The 20678-nt window shown below is 33.8% G+C and overlaps 1 protein-coding gene across 3 annotated transcripts in view; it reads right to left on the bottom strand.

Annotated features, from left to right (window-relative positions):
* Positions 1–18414, bottom strand: part of LOC110806365 (agglutinin-like protein) — a 36301-nt gene extending 17887 nt beyond the window's left edge. Inside the window, exons 1-6 of one of the 3 annotated variants that reach the window (XM_088210038.1) lie at positions 18084–18413; positions 11431–11525; positions 8673–9012; positions 8451–8580; positions 7462–7780; positions 7269–7358 (exon numbers count right to left, since the gene is read on the bottom strand). In XM_088210038.1, coding sequence (XP_088066164.1) covers positions 7269–7358; positions 7462–7780; positions 8451–8580; positions 8673–8784 — 651 coding nt within the window. In that variant the 5' untranslated portion in view covers positions 8785–9012; positions 11431–11525; positions 18084–18413. Of the gene's footprint in view, positions 1–7268; positions 7359–7461; positions 7781–8450; positions 8581–8672; positions 9013–11430; positions 11526–18083 lie in introns of all 3 variants that reach the window. The other 2 variants (XM_088210037.1, XM_088210036.1) reach the window with 2 other exon arrangements.
* Between the last annotated feature and the right edge of the window lie 2264 nt (positions 18415–20678).

Here is a 20678-nt window from a genome sequence, read left to right on the forward strand (position 1 = left end):
ACACTCCCCCTCAAGCTAAGGAGTAGACTATTGTCCATCCCTAGCTTGCCAATAAAAAGTATAAAATTTTGTATTACTTAAATAATTAATCAACACACTTGTAAGTTGAGAATTGGTAGACATGTATGAGGTACATGTTAGCCAACTGTCAAGTTTTTCTTTAATAAAATGTCTATCAATCTCAATATGTTTGATTCTTTCATGTTGCACCAAATTGTGTAAAATGCTTATGCCTGACCTATTATTGCAGTATAGACAGATGGGGCTTTCTCACTTAACTCCAAGACCTTCTAAAAGTTCTTTTACCCATAATAATTTACATACCTCTTGCGTCATTGCTCGAAATTCTACTTCTGTACTTGATATTGCAATTACATTTTACTTCTTACTTATCTAGGTGATTATGTTGCCCCCAAGGAAGGTATAGTATCATGTGGTAGATTTTCGATCTTGCATAATCTACATTAGTATAAACTTGTAAGAATAATTTCACATTCTTCTTGAACATAATTCATTTCCAGGTGACCATTTTAGCTAGTGCAGTATTTTGTGGTTGCTCGTAGGTACACTTCTTTCGGACTATGTATGAATTGACTTATAACACTCACCACATTAGGTGATATTTAATCTCGTGATGGATAGGTATATCAATTTGCCAACTAATGTCTGATACATTTTCTTTTTACTAGCATATCTTCTCCTGTTATTCTTATTTGTAATTAGGACCAATAGGAATCCTACCTGGTTTTCATGCTAACTTGTTAGAGTTCCTTAATGGGTTATGAATGTAGTTCTACTAATAAATAAAAATTCTAAACTTTGAGCGGGCAACTTCAATTTTGAAAAAACACTTCAACTTATCAAGTTCCTTGATATCAAATTCTTTTACCAGACGTTGATTTAGTATTAACTTTTTTTTCTCATTATCTCCTATTACGATGATGTCATCAACGTATACTAAGAGAGTTATCACTCCCCTTGTTTCTAAGTGTTTGATGAACGGAGTATGGTCCTCTAAGGCTTGCTTCAATTTCATATCTATCATCACCCTTATGAACTTGTCAAACTATGCTTTAGCAACTACTTGAGTCCATACATGGTCTTCTTTAATTTACATACTTTGTCTCCTCATACTTCTTTATTAAAGCTTGGTGGAATATCCATGTAAATTTCTTCTTCTAGATCTCCTTGTAGGAAGGCATTTTTCAATCAAATTGTTATAGTTTCCAATCAAACTAAGTCGCTAGTGACAACAAGATTAGCACAACATTCATCTTGACTACTGGTACGAATATCTCCTAATAATCTATCTCATATGTCTGTGTATAACCCTTTGTCGTCAATCTCGCTACATATCTCTCAACTGTCTCATCTATTTTATATTTGATTGTAAATACTTACTTGCATCCTATCAGTTTCTTTCCTTTTGATAAATCCACCATTTCCCATGTCTGGTTTTTTTTCAAGTGCCTACATTTCCACATTTATAATGTTGTTTTTCATTTTTTTACAAGATAATGTCTCAGATACTATGATAGGAATATACTCAATATTTAAACTCATGAGAAAATTTTTATGAGATTGTAAATATTTATCAAATGACACAAATTATGAGATAGGATAAAGAAATTGTTTAGTTCACTTATATCTTTATAAAGTACAATAGGTACATCATTATTGTTATGTATAGGTTCTTTGAGACTTACCTCAATTCTAGAATTAAGGTCGGATTCTTGAATTGATTTGGGCTCAATACTTTACATTTTTTTTAAATAACTTAGTACGTAGCATCTTTCTCCTTGTATATACCTAAGAAAAACTAGGGTCTAGTATGATCTTATTAATCGGTGATTGTTCTGGTGGATTTTGAAGGTTCTCTTGTAATGATGGTGTTGGTATGTTTCGTAACAATAGCAGGGGAAAGTCTGTTAAGAATTTAGTATCCCTATCTTCCAATATAGGCTCCTCCTAAAGTTAAGGTTGGACGAAGTAAGATTTCTATTCAACAAATCTATAAACATAAAATTTTTGGGTGGACGAATGAGAATATTTATATCCATTTGAAAGCAGTACCCCACAAATACATATTTCAAAACTACGAGACCAAATATCCAAGAAAACATATGGTTGGGGACACTTACTACTAGGTAGATAAAGACGACTTTGCCCCAATATTGTTCTGGGACGTGATTTTAAAACATAAAATCTCTGGTTGTGGTTAAAAAGTGAATGTTCTTGCGTTCTGTTACTCCGTCTTGTTGTATAGTGTGGACGCAGGATGATTCATGAAGAATTCATTCTTTATGAAAGAATGATGAACGTGTGTGATAAAAAAATCTTTGGCGTTGTTGATGCTGAATTGAGCTTTTATCATGTTGCAAAACTGAGGTATGATATGGTTAACATCATATTTGGTTTTGAGTAAAAATAGCCATGCGACTCTAGTGCAATCGTCAATAAATTATATAAATTATTGAATCCTAAAAAGATTAAGTGTGTGAGTGGATTACCAAATATCACTATAAATTAATAAAAAAGAAGTTAATTTACAAATAGTCTCTCATGGCTTTACTGGCGCTACACTTTTTTTCTTGGCAGGAATGAGTTATGATAGAATACATCTTGTTTATCTCGATGAAATGAGAGGAATGGCTATTTCAATACCAAAAATATTCACGATGTTCAGTATCTTATTGATGGTTTCCCTTGCATTACCAAGCATGAATGGGTTTGTAATGGCAAAAATACTAATTACTTTTGTAATGGCAATGGGAATGATATTAACTCCTATTTATTCATTATCTATGCAACGCTAAATGTTCTATGGATACAAGCTAATTAATGCCCAAAACTTTTGTTTTTTTTATTCTGGGCCACGAGAGTTAATATTCTTTTATTACTAATTTAAAAATGTTACACATTTATATTTTGCAAATTCGCAAATAGAACATAATACATTTCCATATTTTGAATTTTTAAACAATAAAGGAAATATAACATTCAAGGTGGAGAATGATGAGTTCCAAGTCTTTTATGGTAGAGCCAAATCTTATGTATAGGATTAATGGTAATTGTAAAGAAGGCCCCCTCAAGTGCATCCAAATAGATGAGTCTATTTCTGCTTTCAGCATGTCTAATCATTTTCTTTGAATTCTGATTCTAAAAATCACATTGAGAAGAATCAAATGTAGTTTTGCAGTTCAAGTTTTGTGATAATCTATTAACTTATACAAATTAGTACACAATTTGAGGATATATAACACATTTTTTAAGACAAAATAGGACAAATCTTAATGTTACTCTTGCTCGCAATAGTATTCAAAAAACCATCTACAGTATTAATCTTCTTATTATTTGGACATAAAACATATGTATGAAAATATTTAGAAATATTACTCATATGATCTATGGCTCTAGATTTTACAATTCAAGAATTCTCAGTGTTTACCTGAGATATTTAAACCGTGTGAAAAAAATACATATTTGAGTATTTTGTTACAATTGTACCTGTGAGTTTCTCCGGCCTTCCATATGACTACGTAGTCATTCAATTTCACATTTGAAAGCAGTGAGATTGACAGGTGTTTCTTCTTCTTGTTGGTTGGCTATGTGGACCTATTTGTGAATTTTTAGTGAGTTATTTTTGTATCCTCACTCTTTACTTGAAGTACAGGGCTTCTTATGTAATTCATACACTTTCCTTTGTATGTTTAGGTTTTTTACAAAGTACACAAAGATTGTCCCTGCTATCTCTTCCTGGGTTTGAATTCTCAGAGTGATTCACCTTCTTCATCTGTTGGCTATGTTTGGAATTTCGTAAAATCAACGTTGAACTATTAGTGGGACGATGTTCTAAAATAATCCCTCTTATACTCTCTTATTTCATTACAATAGAAATGAATTCATTAATGTGATGACGTTTCCTCTTTTTCCAAGATATAAATTTGTAATTGATCGTATTTAGGATTTAATCCTGCTAGAAGTTGATATGCACGGTCTTTTTCTATAAAGTTCTTACGTCGAGCAACATCATTACTACAATCTATGGTCAAGCTGTGGCATTGATCCACTTTCTATGACCAATTTTTAACATGTTAGAATACTCATTTACTGATTTGTTCCCTTGTTTGGTGGACCATGTCTTGGTTGCCAGGTCATAAATTTGTGCGACGTCCTTGACTTTAGAGTAGATTTCACCGATTGCATCCTACACTGCTTTTGTCATGGAACATCACGGTCTTCCTGATTTCTAGAGGCATGGAGTTCCATAACCATGTCATGATCATGGAATCCTTTTCATCCCAAGCATCAAAATAGGATCAGGTTCTATTTTGAGTTTGCCTTTTGCCTTTTCCCTAGAGGGTGGTCCAGATTAATTGGGATCAACTCAAATAATCTTTTCCCATAAAGCGATAGCCTACCTAGATTGACTGAAATTCACTAGTGGTATTCCTATATGAAAGTCAGTTCCAGTATTTTGAGATGTTACCTCTGACATTCTTTGAGTGTTTTTGTGATAATTATGATCAAATAAAAAATTACAGGAAGGATTTTACTAGGAGGGTGTGCAGCTATGTGTGTCTGTTCAAAGTTGTTGTGCAGATAGGCTGGATCTCAAGCTGCTATGTGGAGTGCGCACCTCTGTTTCTCTCTTGCATAGTGTAGTGCTTCCACTCCTACAACAACCAAGCGATCCTTTGAATTCTCTTCGAGACCCAAAGCCCAACGCAAACAACTAGCTCTCCAACACTGTAGAGAAGAAATTGCCAAACAGAAGCATTGTCTCGAAGAACTCAACTGTCCTTCCTTTGATTCCGATTGCCAAGACCAGGATAGGGACCATCATGACCAAGAACCCATTTAGAATGGCAGAACGTGAAAGCGAACGGAAGCATGAGGTTGTGCATATGGATGGGCCAAGATAGATCGTGTAGCTCAAGTAGAATCATGTGACCGCTGCCCTAATAGCTTAGATGGAGGGCGACCGTGGCTGGGATATGCTCAGATGGTGGCGACTAGAGTTGCGCCTCTGGTCCGACTGGATGACTGTGTGACCGCGGCTGGGGTTGTGCGCAACTGGTCGGATTGTGCGAGACTAAGTGACCATGCCTGGACTGTGCATGACTAGACTAGGCAAACTAGATCCAACAATGAAGGCTGATCTTGGCAAAGATGGTCAGCTACAATGTCCACTGGTTGTGGAGGTGGCCGGTCGGTGGCTGATGGCTAGGGTTGTGATGGCCGGCAATGAAAGCTAATCCTTTTTAGGGTTTTCTTATTTCGACAATGAAGACTGAATAGAACTTTTAACTAAGGTTAGGGTTTCTTTAATGTAGGCATCTGATACCATATCAAGAATGATTGATATATTTTATTTAATATTATAGTCTTATATATACAGATTTTTTAAAACAAAAAGAAATAAACAATTAATTATAACTAATTACACAGGTATAATTTACTCTTATACTCTTTAACATAATTCACTATATTTGGTATAATTGACTTTTATACCTTTTAATCTAGTTTGCTATTTCTCTAATAGATACCATAGACAACTATAAAAAAAACAATTTTCTTTGTCACTTTGCCAACTATCCAACTCCAAGGTCAAATAATCTTTGCTTTGATGCAGACCATGAGACTGAACAATAGCCACAAGCCAATTCTCCCTACAAGAAACTTCCATTTCAAACGTGAGAACATGTGCTAGGTGTATGAGAAAATCCCTCCTTAGGAATGATCCTTGGTAAACAAAGAAGTTCCACTCTTCATCCACCGACACCCCTTACCTCATTAGGCTCACCAACTTAAAACAATTTAACGTCCTAAGTTCTCAAAGGAAGAAGAAAAAAGCATATAGGAAATTTACCTGGAGACTTTTCTAGAATTGTGACCCTTTTGTCTGTCTAACAGGCCAGACCTTGGGTCTTACAAATGTTGGTAGTTTTTGACCCATTTTCCTGTAGCTTACTAAGATAACCTAGGCTTTGTAGCTTTAGTATTTAGCTTGAGCTTTCAACCAAAATTTATTTGTTTGAAGGCTTTTCCTGCTTGCAAAGAAGTTGACCTGTCAAAACCCTACCTGGAGAACTCATCTGGTTATTTCTAAAGGAAATTTTTTTGGTTGATGATTTGCTCTGATACCATAAACTGGTACCAAAAAAAAATATTCAAGGTGATTTTATTAACCACATGAATGTTCTATTTGTAAGTTTACAAGAATTAGGTTGTAGAGCCTTAGTAATACAAAAATAAAAGAGTAGTGGTATAAACAAACTATATGAAAAATTTAATAACAGATTAACTACAAGAGTATTTTGTATGCTTTTAGATGGCACCATCTGTCAACTTTTATTTTCTCCAGGAACAATATCATTCACTTTCCACCTGAATTCCATTCACACAGTTCTGAAACCTTCCCCTCTTTTGTTTTAACAGAGGAAAACCAAGTCTTTATCACCCCCCAGAAGTTTCTTGCTCCACATTTTGTGGCCTTGTAACTAGAAGAACTCATAAGAAGCTCTAAAAAGCCATCTTATTTCTGTATGAAAGAGATAATCCTAGAAATGAAAATCATTTTCCCTTACGTGAAGAATATAACAAACTTCACCTTCTAACTCTGTATTGTAGGACTTTCTCTCTACCACCAAGAACTTTCTCGGTGGGTCGGTTACCATGACTCCCAGAGCAAGCCAAGCTTAATGGGAGAGAAATTGAACAAGCAAGCCAAGCTATTTGCATAAGGCAGAAAGAGATGAGGCAGGGAGGGATAAAGGGAGAAAATGAAAGAGATAAGAGAGAATCTTTGAGCTAGGAGAGGAATTGAGAGCATCGGCAGGTGTTTACAGTGCATATCTCAATTGAACATAATCCGTCAATTTATGCTCTTATTCAATCATACTAGAAAACTTTCTTGCTTGTCCAATGAAATTGAGAAGAAAGACTGATCAACTATCATGTTGATAAGGTCTTTTAACCATGGCTAGCTTGTTAGCTAATGGTCCCTTATCCAAGTATGTTATCGAGGAAATTAGCACAACTGGGATAAAAAGATTTCAGTGTTCGGTGCCATTTATGGAATTTAGAACACATTATTTTAAAAATTAAATTAACCAAGTCATCAAAACATTAACACAAACAAGCAAAAACAACAAACACCAGTTCTCATTAAAATTATTCATGTGTTTCTGTTAGACCAAGAATATGGAAGTATAATAACTGGAGTCACATAACCCTCAAGCTGAATGAATCAGAGTAAAGGATACCTTATCAACAAGTTCATTAGGAGTCTCAACTTTTTCTGCGGCAAGGCTATGATTTGTTTCAGTGATATTCCCCCTAATGACTCCATCTGCCTGCAAGAGAGAAAATAATTTATATATATAATTAAAATTATTTTCTTGACTCCTTTAACTGAAAGTGCTCAGAGTGTCTACCACGCTAAGACATATCTATTACCTGTTCCTTTGTTGTGGGTTTATATTTTCCTCCAGGATATCTGCCATGATCTAGAGGTAAATTTGCATTATACGGACCATGAGATGAAGGGTCACTCAGTTCCCCGTAGCTAAGGGTAAATGGCTGGTTTTCTTGTTGCTCATTTTCTGTTTTATTGTCCAAATTCTCCGACGTAATCCCTAATGCTCCCAACCCTATACTTGGAGAATCCACAGTTAGGGGGAAGTATTTTGGTGGGCTGTTAATCACATCTTTAGAAGAAGACCATAGCTCATCAGCACTACCAAGACTTACATTGCCAAATAATGGGTCATCATTACTGCAAAATATCACTTGTGAGGATACTGAGTCAGATGGAAATAGTTATGAATGTGGTAAAGAAAAAAGGAAAGTGTCATTAGATGAACGAGATGCAAACAATTCTACCACCACTTGGTAAGTTGACTTATGTCATCAACATCTCAAGAAATTCTGGTCTTCTAAATTGAGATAAGGTGCTTACAAACATAACATAAGGTAGAAATATCTGGACAATTGTCAAGTTAAAGAAATTCAGAAGAAAGAAAATTTGTTGGGAAAAGCTCAATTGCTCATTTCATGCCTAAAGCAGGGTCTAGAAAATGAATAACATAGTATGAAAAATATCCAAGCACCAAAACTGCTGAATTCCATCAGTGTTATTATATGATTCATATTTGAATGTTGAATATGTTTAAATAAAATTTGGGGAAACAATGAGCATTCAATTCTTAGAAGCTCAGGATAAATTACTCTGATTCCAAAGAGATCAACTCTCTTTTGAAGCTCAAAGTATTCTCTACATCAAGTTCATTTGTAGAATTAAAAAAATAGAAACAATAAGGCATGTCAGTTGGATTATTGGTGGCTGTGAGTTCTGGACATAAGAATCAAAAAATATATATTTAAGTTATTACAGAAACATAAATTTCACCAAAGAAAAAATGAAGGATATGTATAATTTGCATTACCTGAAAATTCGATCAAGATCATCGAAACTTCCAATGTTAGCCCAGCTGTAGTCAACCAAATCACCTTGCTCTTTCCCTTCATGTGAACTTTGAAAAATTTCATTATTTTTGTCAATTTCGGCTGTCTCTGCTGTGAAGAGGTAAAGAAGTATATTTTTCTTAGAGATAATAGGAGAATGATACTAGTTTTATATGTCTCCTACAGATGATGAGAACTCTCACCGCCAATTTTAGAACTGTATTTTTCCGCTAGACTTTTTGAAACTTCAGTTCCCATGGAATCCTGATCAGGTTTGGCAGCATTAGATGACGACAAATCAGGCCATGAGCCCATTTCAAAGCCTGAAGTGGGAATTCCTTCATTACTTGTGTAGTTGGAACTGCTTTCCAGCTTTCTACCATAGAGGTCAACTTTAACACCTGATGTCTTCTGCTCAGTAGGCTTGGTGGTTTTAGCTTCTTGATTCAATCCCCTCTTGTTGCGACAAACTTCATTTCCCTCTGGATAAGGCACAATATGGTCCTCACTCTCACCAGCCTCACCCCATATTATATTTGTAAGCTAAAGATACAGGAAATCAACCATAAGTATCACAATGAAACAACTTATAGCAATCATGAAGGAGGAAAAATTAAAAGAAAGAATACATAAACAAATATATATACGCACACATATATACATGTATATAGAAGCTATTGCAGGCCACTATCCATACAAACATATGCACATACACTAACATATACAGGGCAGCGTGCAGGCAAGAGAGATAGACAGAATATAAAAAATTATTAACTAGTTACTATATACCCCTTACTCTAATTATATATATGCACTTTCCAACACTCCTCAAGTTGGTGAATAGATATTATCCATTCACAACTTGGCAATGATTATCTGGAATACTAGATTATTTAAGCCTTTAGTTAATACATCAGCAAGATGAGAATCAGTAGGCATGTGAGCTGTACATATCAAGCCATTATCTAATTTCTCTTTAATAAAATGTTTGTTAACTTCAATATATTTCGTCCTATCATATTGCACTAGATTGTGAGCAATGTTAATTACAGATTTTGTTGTCACATTAGAGTCTCGTGAGACAATCCCATTTTATCCTTAGATCTTCTAGAATCATCGATAGTAGCTCACAAGCTTTTTGAGTCATTACCTGGAATTCTGACTCTAAACTAGACATTACAACAACATTTTGTTTTTTACTTCTACATGTGAATAAATTTTCTCCAAGAAATGTACAATAGCCAGTAGTTGATCTTTTATCAACTACTGATCTTACATAATGCCAATGTAGGCTTCAAGAAATAACATATTGTTCCTCCTCAACATGATACCTTTTCCTAGTATCGCTTCCAGGTAATGTAACACTCTTTATGCTACCTGTAAATGCACTTCTTTAGACTTGTGTATAAAATTAACTTACTACACTAACGATAAAGACAATATTTCTGATCTTATATGTAATAAATATATCAATTTTCCAACTAGTCTCTGGTATATCTCCTTGTTGACTTTCGTGTCTTCCTCTACTAGTCCTAATTTATGGTTGCGGTCAATCGGTATGCTAGCAGGCTTGAAAATCAAGTTACTTGTATTCTTTAGTAGATCACTTATATACTTCTATTGTAAAATGAAAATCGCATATTTGAGTGAGACACTTCAATTCAAATGAAATATTTTAATTTGTGCGATTTTTTAATCTCTAATTCTTTGGCTTAGCATTGCTTTAGCACCAATTTCTTCTTTTCATCATCACCTATCATAATAATATCATCAACGTACACCAAGAAAGTTGTAACTCCCTTTGAGTCTCAGTGCTTAATGAACAGGATATGATCTCCTTCACTCTGCTTAAACCCTAGTGCCAGCGTTAACTTTGCAAATCTTGCAAACCGTGTTCTAGATGATTGTTTGAATCCAAAGTGCCTTTTTTAGTCTACAAACCTTAGTTGCTTCTGCATCAATAGTGAATCCTAGTAGAAATTTCTTCTTGCAAATCTCCAAATAGAAAAACATTATTTACATCAAATTGCTACAGTTGCCAATCAAAGTTGGCAGTTAGAGACAATAGGACTCACACTATATTCATTTTGGCAACTGATACAAAAATTTCTTAATAGTCTATCCCATAAGTTTGGGTATATCATTTGGTCATCAATACATTTTTATGGTACCATTAGCCTTTTTATCTTGCCAACCGGTACAAAAATCTCTTGATAGTCTATCTCATAAGTTTGGGTATATTCCTCAGTCACGAGTCTTGCCTTGTACCTTTCTATGATACTATTAGTCTTGTATTTTATCGTGAACATCTACTTGCATTCTACTGATCTCTTTTTTCTTAGGTATGTTTACCACTTCCGATGTTTGCCTCTTCTCCAAATCTTATATTTCTATATTTGTGACACATTTCTATTTCTCACAAGATAATGCCTCAGATGATGAGTTAAGAATAAACATTACATTTACACTAATGAGAAAGTTTTTAGTGAGATCAAGGATACCTGTCAAGTGACACAAAATTTGTAATCAGGTAGAGTGGGTGTTTAGTACTCTTCGTAGTCCCTTTTCATATTACAATAGGTATATTTATATCAAAAGGCAAAAGATTATTAGAGGTTACATCATTCCCAAAACTTGATTTAGATGCTTGAACTTGCTTCAATTTAGCATCCAAATTCTTCTTCCTTAAGTACATTTGAGAGAACCATGGTCCTATATGGTTTACTGGTCTAGGTTATTGTCTTGATGGGGTAACTGGGGTTCATTTCTTGGACTTTAGGGTAACTAAGATTGTGTAACGTTTGGCCGTGTAGAAGGTAGTGGGATCTCAACAGAAATTAAGTTTTTATGTTTTGATACAGACTCTCTCTGAAGATAAGCTTTGGTTGAAGAACTTAATTCTACCAAGTGTGACATCTATGATACATAAAATTTTTTACTGAATGATAATAACATTTGTACCTCTTTTGTGTAGATAAATATCCCACGAACACACACTTTATGGACCTTGAGCCAAGCTCCATGGGACTCTGAAACTCCAACACTCTAAAGATAACCTATTAATAAGATAGGTGACAATTAGAACAACCTTTCCCAACATTGCTTGCACACATTATTCTGGAAAAGAAGGCACAAGTAGTAGCTAGTAAGTGACTTTTTCTTTTCAGTTACTTCATTTTGTTGTGGAGAGTGAGCACAGAAAGACTCATGAACAATCTCTTCACAGTAAAAAATAAGGATAACGTTTAGTTGAAGAAATCATTTTAGCATTTTCAAACTGTAAGCATTTAATTTTCATCCAAAACTGAGTTTTAATCATATTGTGGAATTGGCGAAGGATATGACTCACTTTAGATTTTGACTTGAGTAAGAAGAGTTAAGTTGCTCATGTACAATTATCTATAAATGAAACAAACCATCTAACACCAGAAATGTTAGGGATGTTTGATGTACCTTAAATGTCACCATGAATTAATATAAATGAAGTTGCTTTTTTTATTACTAAGGAGAAATGTTACATGTTTGTATTTTACTAGTTTAATAAATCACATTGCGAATTTCTATCATTGGATTCTTTAAATAATAAAAGAAACACAACCTTAAAGATAGAAAAATAAAAGTGTCCTAATATTCTATACTAAAATCTTATCTGTAGTTCTAGTAAAAAAAAGTAGAGTGTGGCATTTCAAGCGTATCCAAGAAGTACAACTTGTTCCATACCTCAACATATTCAATCATCCTCCCTAATGTCTGATCATGAAATTCACAATGAGAAAAAAATATATATATCACTTTACAATTTACATCATGAGATAATTTGGTCAATGAAGTAAAATTTGTGCACAATTTTGGAACATGAAGCATATTCGTACGCGTAAAGTGAAGACTAATCTTTATTTTGCCGACCCCCACTATAGTGGTTAATAACCATTTACAGTGACTATTTTCTTACTACTAGGACACGAGGCACAAGTACTAATATATTTGGATGAATTGATCATGTGATCTGTACCTCCTGAGTCTATAATTTAGGATAATGCAAATGATTTATTCAAGACATTTAGTCTATGTGAGATAAAAGACGTACCTAAATGTCTCAATAAAGTTATACCTCTAGGTTTTTTTTAGGACTCAAGTCGAGTTTTTAGTCATTCGATCTCTACTTTGAATTTGCTGAGATCAAATGTCTTCTCTCCTTATTAACTGACCATATTTTCTTGTCCTTGATGCTTCTGGGTTGTATTTTTGTATCTTCAATTTTGGCTAGAGGTACTTGATTTACTGTGGGGTTTCCAACATTTCATCTTGAGTATGCTTGAGTTTCTTACAAAAGGTATACCATAGATTATTTTAGATCTCGACTCATATTTTGGTGGGGGAACTTTGACTCTGCTCCTTCCAAGATGGGTAACATCTTGTATTATTACCTCTCTCTTTTCTTTCTTCTGCCACAATGAGTGAAGTAACCTCCTTCAGTGGCGATGTTACATCTTTATTCAATAATTCAACCCTTACAGAGTCAAACTCCACATTAAGACCTGCTAAGAACTCAAGGACCATGTTTTTCTCAATAAAGGCATTCAATGCTATAGCACCTACACTATATTACATGTTGAGGCAACGTCGATGGTCTATCTCTTGCTGCCAAGTCTCAAAAGGTTGGCATATTCTGTAATTATCAAACTTTGATTTTTAAATCATATGATGGGCTGCACCGTGGACCTTAGAATATGTTTCTTTCACCGCCTCCCAAATTTCTCTGGTATTGGGTAGGAACATACAGGTGTCACTAATCTGTAGAATCATAGAATTCCAAAGTGAGGTTATAATCATGTAGTTTTTTCTTCCCATGCATCAAAGCGAGTCTCCCTAGTTGTGATCCAGCGCTTAAGAGATGTTTAATTTTTCATTTACCTCCAAGGATAATTCGGAGCACTTGAGATCCCTTCAGGTAATTCTTCTCATTCACGCGATAGACCGCCTGATATTGTAATTCTCTAGTTGGACTTTATAAAGTTGCAATACATGAATTAGCGCTTGTGGCTTGTGATATGACCTCAAACATGATCTAAGAAATATCTAAGTAATGAAGGCCAGTTTAGTTAAAAGCAGGGCAGCACACAACTGGTGGTATGCACTGCAGAGGAGCTACAACAGATGAAGAAGATGGGTGGGTCCAGATGTGTGCGGCTGGGCAGTGTAGACGTGCACGACTATGTGCAACTGAACAAAGAAGACGCATCCCATGCATCTTGAAAGGTTAGCGAGCAGCTGGACAGATTAGCGGCTGTTTCGGTGGTGCACGGCTGAGACAGCAACATACGGATGGGGCAAGGGCATGCCTTAAGAGACGAAGCCGGCTGGAGTTGTGCGCGGATGTAACTGGTGTGCAGAGGTGTTACAGGACGTAGCTGGAGAGACTAGGGCAACTGAGTGGAGCGCAGCAGTGGGCCATGCATCTGGAGTTTTTCTGGCTATTAAGGTCGGATATGAATGATGGTAGCGAGTTGTGCTGGCTGGCTGCTGTAGTGGTGGCTAGCCGTGCTGGCCGAATGTTGCGTGGAGGCCACCTATGAAGGTTGGGACTCTTTAAAGATTTTTCCTTATTATGGCAACAAAAGCGGACTAGAGTATCCTTCCTGAATCTCTAATACCGTATGGAAGAACGGAATCATTTGTATTTCATTGAATAACAAGACCCTATATATACATACTTTTGAGTATAATAAAGGAAGCCCTATAATTAACTATATAAGGGCATTTTACTGATATACTATTTACTCTAGTTGTGCATACAGTTTTCAACATTATTATCATGGAAAATTTAATATTTTAATCTATGAACTTTGGTATGTAATACAATTTAGTCCCAAAAGTATTTTTCATTATAGTTTAGTCCCGAAATTTTAAACTAATTTCAAAAGCACAGACGTTGTTCAACTTTAAAAAAGAAAATGTCATAACACCATTTTTCATACTTGGAAACCCCCCAAAAAAAAAGTTAATGACTTTTTTTCTTTTAATTTTAGAGGCCTCCATTTTCTTCCTGTGTCTTCTACTTTGACTTGAGGTAGAGAGGAGAAAAGGTTCGTAGCCATGATAGGAGAGAAAAGGGTTGGCGGTCATGGTAGAAGATGAGAAAGGGTCAGCAGAAAAGAAAGAGGCTCGGCAATCACAGTAGGAGAGAGAGGTGAAAAAGGCAGAGAGGGGAGTGGGCCTTCATAGCGAAAAAGCCAAAGAAGAAAGGAGAGAGCATTGCCAGTAGTAATAAGAGAGAGAGGCCGAGGTGACGACAGCGAGGCACCAAAGGAGGGAGAAGAGGAAGGGACAAAGAAAAGGGAATTAAGATAGAGAAGGAAGAGAAGATCTACTACAAATTCTTGCATCTTCCTTCAACGGAATCTGGTCACCTGGAGAACCAAGAAATAGAATATGGTGGCCAGATCCAGAACAGAATCAGAATTCTGAGCAATGGTTCAGTGAACATATTAGCTGTTGTTGTTGAAAATAACTTCGGAAGATCTAAGGATTAAGTATCTATTCTTAATACACTATCTAAGATTTTAACTATTGAGAAACAGAGAAATGCTATTAAAGTTGAAATGCAGACTTTGAAAAAGAATCAAATATACAAAGTGGTGGACCTGCCCAAAGAAAAGAAACTACCAGGGTGCAAGTGGATATTTGCTATAAAGTATAAACCTGATAGATGTATAAAGAGATATAAGGCAAGATTGGTGGCTAAAGAATATACAAAATTTATGGGATTGGTTACTAGGAAACCTTCGCACCAGCAGAAAAGATGAATACAATACATGTTCTACTATCTTTGGCTGTAAATTTTAATTGGCAATTATAATAATTTGATGTGAAGAATACCTTCCTACTTGGAGAATTAGAAGAAGAGATCTATATGGAAATCCCTCCACGGTTTTCCAAGGGCACAAAGGCAAATCAATTATGCAAGCAAAAGAAGGCATTGTATGGGTGCAAGCAATTCCCCAAAGCATGGTTCGAAAGATTTGCAAAGGTTATGCTAGTTATGGGTTACAGACAAAATCAGGAAGATCATATCCTGTTTGTTAAACATTCCAATTCAATGGGATTTGCACCCTCCTAGTATACATTGATGATATAATTGTGACAGATAATGATAAAAAAGAGAAAACAGTGCTCAAACAATATCTAGTAAGAGAATTTGAAATCGAGAAATTATAGAAATTAAAATACTCCCTCGAGATAGAAGTGGCCCACTCTAAAGCAAAGATATTTATATCACATTAAAAGTATATCATTGACCTTTTGAAAGAGACTGACAAGCTAGCATGTTAACTTGTTGGTACCCCTATTGATCCTAGTGATTGGTGGAAGACCTGGATATTGACAAGGAAATGTAACAAAGATTGGTGGGAAAATTAATATACATGTCACACACCAGATCAGATATCGCCTACGCAGTAAGGTAATAAGCCAATTCATGCACAAGCCCAAGGAGGTACACTTGCAAGCTGCATATCGGGTGCTCCATTATTTAAAGGATACACAAGAGAAAGGTATTATGTTTAAAAGAAATAATTGGTTGATGATTAAAGCTTATACTAATGTAGATTATGTAAGCTTATTAATTTATTGAAGATCCACCATTGCTTACTATACTTTCCTTAGAAGAAAGATGATCACATGGAGAAGTAAGAAACATAATGTGGTAGCCCGATCTATTGCAGAGTCGGAATTCGCGCCAATGACCCAAGGGGTAAGTGAACCTTTATGGCTGAAAATAATCTTAGAAGACTTGAAAATTGAGTAGGAAGGGCCTATGAGACTCTATTGCAATAATAAGTCAGCAATTAGTATAGAGCACAATTTAGTACAAAATGACAGAACCAAGAATATTGAAGTTGACAGACACTTTATCAAGGAGAAACTAAATAGTGGTATCATTTACACGTTATACATATCCACCACCTTACAATTTTTTTATGTGCTAACTAAAGGGTTGAGTAATCTTGAAATTCATATGATAATTTTCAATATGGGAATAGACAATGTCCATTCACCAGTTAGAGGGGAAGTGTTTGGAAATATGTATTAAATAAGAATGTCTATCTTTATATAATCAAGATAAAATGTATACTAGTAAAATACCTAGATATATAATTAATTATACGTTTCCTCTAATCCAATACTACACATAATATTCATTATTCCACAGGCTTAATATCAATGAAATGTTGTAAATGCGTAGATCAAATTGTGCTCTTCTTCCACATGTGTGCCTTATGTATAAAATACAACGCTGAGACACATAACCATATTTTTCTACAATGTGACACCACATGGAAGTTGTAGAGTGCATTGTTTGATATGTTCAGACTAATGTAAAAGTAATTTCACCTTCTATAGGGAGTTTTTTGTGTCTCACCTCCTTAAATCGTAACAATCAAAGTTCTTAACCTGGATATTTTCATCTTATTTATATCATTTGTGGGAGAGATTCAACTACTTAGAGAGCTTATTTCTGTTCTCACCTCATTCTCACCTCTCTGAACCTAGATCTCTCTATCTTTTTTGGAGGAGATTCAACTACTTGGGAAAAGCTTTTTCTGCTCTCACCCTCATCCTCACCTGTCCTAGCCTGGATCTTTTGATCTTATTCACATCCTTTTTGGAAGAGAGTGCAGCACCTACCATGGCCATAGACCACTTAATCCTGATGAAAGCGGAGTTTGAACCATTGATTCCGAAGTAATAACTAAATTTGTAGAGCATGCAGGCACTCCATCTCCTTGACCCTCCCTGTATTTCAGTTTAATTACTGAGAGGAAGTTCCAGAAGCACTATTCTGACTAACCCCCAAGTTTCAATTCCCATCCCACAATTATATCTACCCTATTCCAAAAATTTGCAGTCAGTCATGAGAGGCATTTTTACATGTCCTGCTTCTGATACTAAAACTGTATCACATCTCCACAACTGCGACATACAAAGGGTAAGCAATCCCATAAACATACCTCCCTTCACTATCTAAGCAAAAATGCCAAGGAGTATGAATCAAAACCCATGTGATTAAATCATCCTAGCAACCTGGAATTTTATGCATTTCCTTTAACAACATCCTTCAAAATCTTTTCCAGTTCCCAACACCTAGGATTTTGAGTGGCATCTTATTGATCACTTGGATTCATGTCAAGAATTATGAACATTTTTTTACCTTCATTATATGTCAAGATAACATCCAAAAACGATTTCAAAACACTCCAAAGCATTTCCACCCTCTGTCCTTGACTCCTTAACAAACCAACACAAATTCACTACTCTACTGTCAACCAGGAGCTGGAACAACCCAAACAGGTGTCCTCAACACACAAAGACTAGTCTAGTCAAGACCTAGAAGCCAACAATCTAAGCAGACACCTAGAAAGCCAACCCACATCACATTTCAGTTCCGCAGGAATTATCATCATCAGACCAAAAAAGTTCCCAAATTCAAAACTATTACGAGCTAACAAAACAACAGATAAAGAACTGGTTCCTCTTAATAAGCGAATTACAAAAAAAAAAAAAAAAAGCATGCCAGAAAACACAAAAAGATAAACAGAGTAGTGGTTTCTTACCTCTTCGTCGTTCCAATCAAACATCTCTAGAGAACCGGCACAGATTCACAAAACCAAAAGTAAATCCAAAGAAACACTCAAGAATTAAGCCACACATCGCCAAATTTCCCCACAGAAAAAAGCCAAAAAAAGCCAAAAAGAAAATGATACTAAAACGAAAAATTAAGAGAAAATACTATTAATATAAAGCATGAATTACTGCCCCGAAGATCACTGTTCCTTTTTCAGTGAATAACAGATAAAAGAAGAAAAAACAGAGGAAAAGGAGAAAAAGAAATCCAACAAGCAAAAACAGAGGAAAAGAGAGAGAGAAAATAGAGTGACAGTGAAAGTCGCAGAGAAGGAAGAAGAAGAGAGAGAAAGAGAGGAGCAGAAGGGGTGGAGTTCAGTTTACGTGACGTCACGCGCCATTCAATTGGCAGATACGGAAAGTGGGCCCACACGGAGTGACACGTGCGAAGGAGGCGTATCTAAACTTGTGGCCAGGAAGGAAGCGATCTACTGCTGATGCGTGACTTGGCTGACCTGCTTTGAATTTCATTTGAATTTGAATTTCATTTCATTTTTTCTCATTACAAAAAATGAATATATTTTTTTGGTGGGCCCCATCGAGTATTTGACTACGAAGGGCGTGTTTGGTGGTGGTGATTAATTTGGGAGTCGCATTCATGGGGTCAGCAATGGAAGAGCATGAACCAGAGCATATCTTTATCTATTTTTATATAATTTTTGGGATTTAATTTATTAAAAAATTACATGTTCTCAAAAAAATATGCATAATAATTTAAAAAATATAACTAAATTATATATATATTTTTATTGATTATACGTATGGTCTATTAAATTTAAATATAAATTAATCATCATAACAAAACTAATGTATTAAGTAGATCTTAAAATTTGTTTAATTAAATATTATAAATTAATTATGATGAATTTATAATATTTTATAAAATAATAAATTCTTTACAAAATTTAAATTCATAATCTTTAATCAGAAAATAAAAATTTTAATTAATAAAAATTATTTTTTATTAAAATTAAATTAATTAAGATCCATTAAGATTCGTTTAATTAAATATTATGAATAAATTACTATTAATTTATAATATTTTATAAAATAACATAATTTTTATGAAATTCAAATTACTATCAAAAATTATTTTTTATTAAAATTAAATTAATTAAGATCTATTAGTTGTAACACTCAAGTGTTATTATTTTTTTTATTTTTTAATTATTTGAATTTTTTAGATTTTTATTTAATTTAATTTTATAAAAATAAAAAATAATAATAATAAAATTGAATAAAAATATTATTTAAATTTAATTGAAATTTATTTTGAAAAAAATTAGTGAAAATTTAGATTCTGAATGTATTTTTAAAAATAAAATAAAAAACTGAGAGTAACGCAATTTAAAAAAATTATTTCCACGTTAGCACCCAACTCAGGGGTTATAACTAATTAAGATGCATTAGGGGCTATAACTAATTTTTGATTTATTAAAAGGATATATATATATATATATATATATATTGCTTTTACCGTTCATACGCATCCACTCAAAAACAACCATTTCTCTTATCCTCTAAAAGTATTAAAAAAAATTAGGTCCAACCAGAAATAAGACGTTTTTTTTTTTCCAAAAAAGAAAAAAAAATCTATTTTTTATATTATTTTTTAATTCATAAGTATTTATAATATATTTATTTACAAATTTAAAGTAATAATTATACCTTAACAAATTTTTAAAAAAATTAACATATATATCTAATTTATAAGTAATTAAAAATATAAAGTAAAAAATAATTTAAAAATAGTATTTTTACATTTAATTGATATTTTAATTTTATAAATAAATAAATTTTAAACAAAAAATAATAATGTTGTCTTTTTTTCTTATTTAGAGAGAATTAATAATTTATAAATTATATATTCACTAATAAAATAAATAAGTTCATGTAGCTTATAAGAAAATATGACATAATATTTAACAAATTAGTTATTAAAAATATTTGTATTAGCTTATATATTATTAGAAAAAAAAAATTGTAAGTTTTATAACTTATAAACTCTTATAGAATAAATTAAATCAAACGCATATATTTGAATCATATGTTTTTATAAATATATTTGAAAATTAAAAGTTGAAAACTTTTTGATAGCAAAAAATATCTTGTATTTATATTTGGGCAATATGAACATAAAATTGGAGGGAAAAATGTTAGGCAAGTGAAAAAAAATCTTACCAAATCATGTGTCACGATTACATATACATACATATATATATATACAAGTCTCTCAACACATGTTATATATATGTATCTATATATTGATATGTGCATGTGTATATGGGATTATTGAAAAAAAAAAGGAGAAGGAAAATAATTGATGGGGTATGGGAAACCATTAGAATGCAAGAAAATTATAAAACAAAACAATCTCCATGCTGCAACATCTCTAGAAGACTCTCTCCTCAAGTTCATCCATTTGTAAACTCCTTTCAGATTTACCCTCATGGGCCACCATCAAGTTTTTGAATGGATAAAAACAAAAAGATAACTTTAAAAACCATGCTATATTTGAGCATGTT

Source organism: Carica papaya, chromosome 8, assembly GCF_054855325.1.
Source record: "Carica papaya isolate Zhongbai chromosome 8, ASM5485532v1, whole genome shotgun sequence".
Classification (NCBI taxonomy): domain Eukaryota; kingdom Viridiplantae; phylum Streptophyta; class Magnoliopsida; order Brassicales; family Caricaceae; genus Carica; species Carica papaya.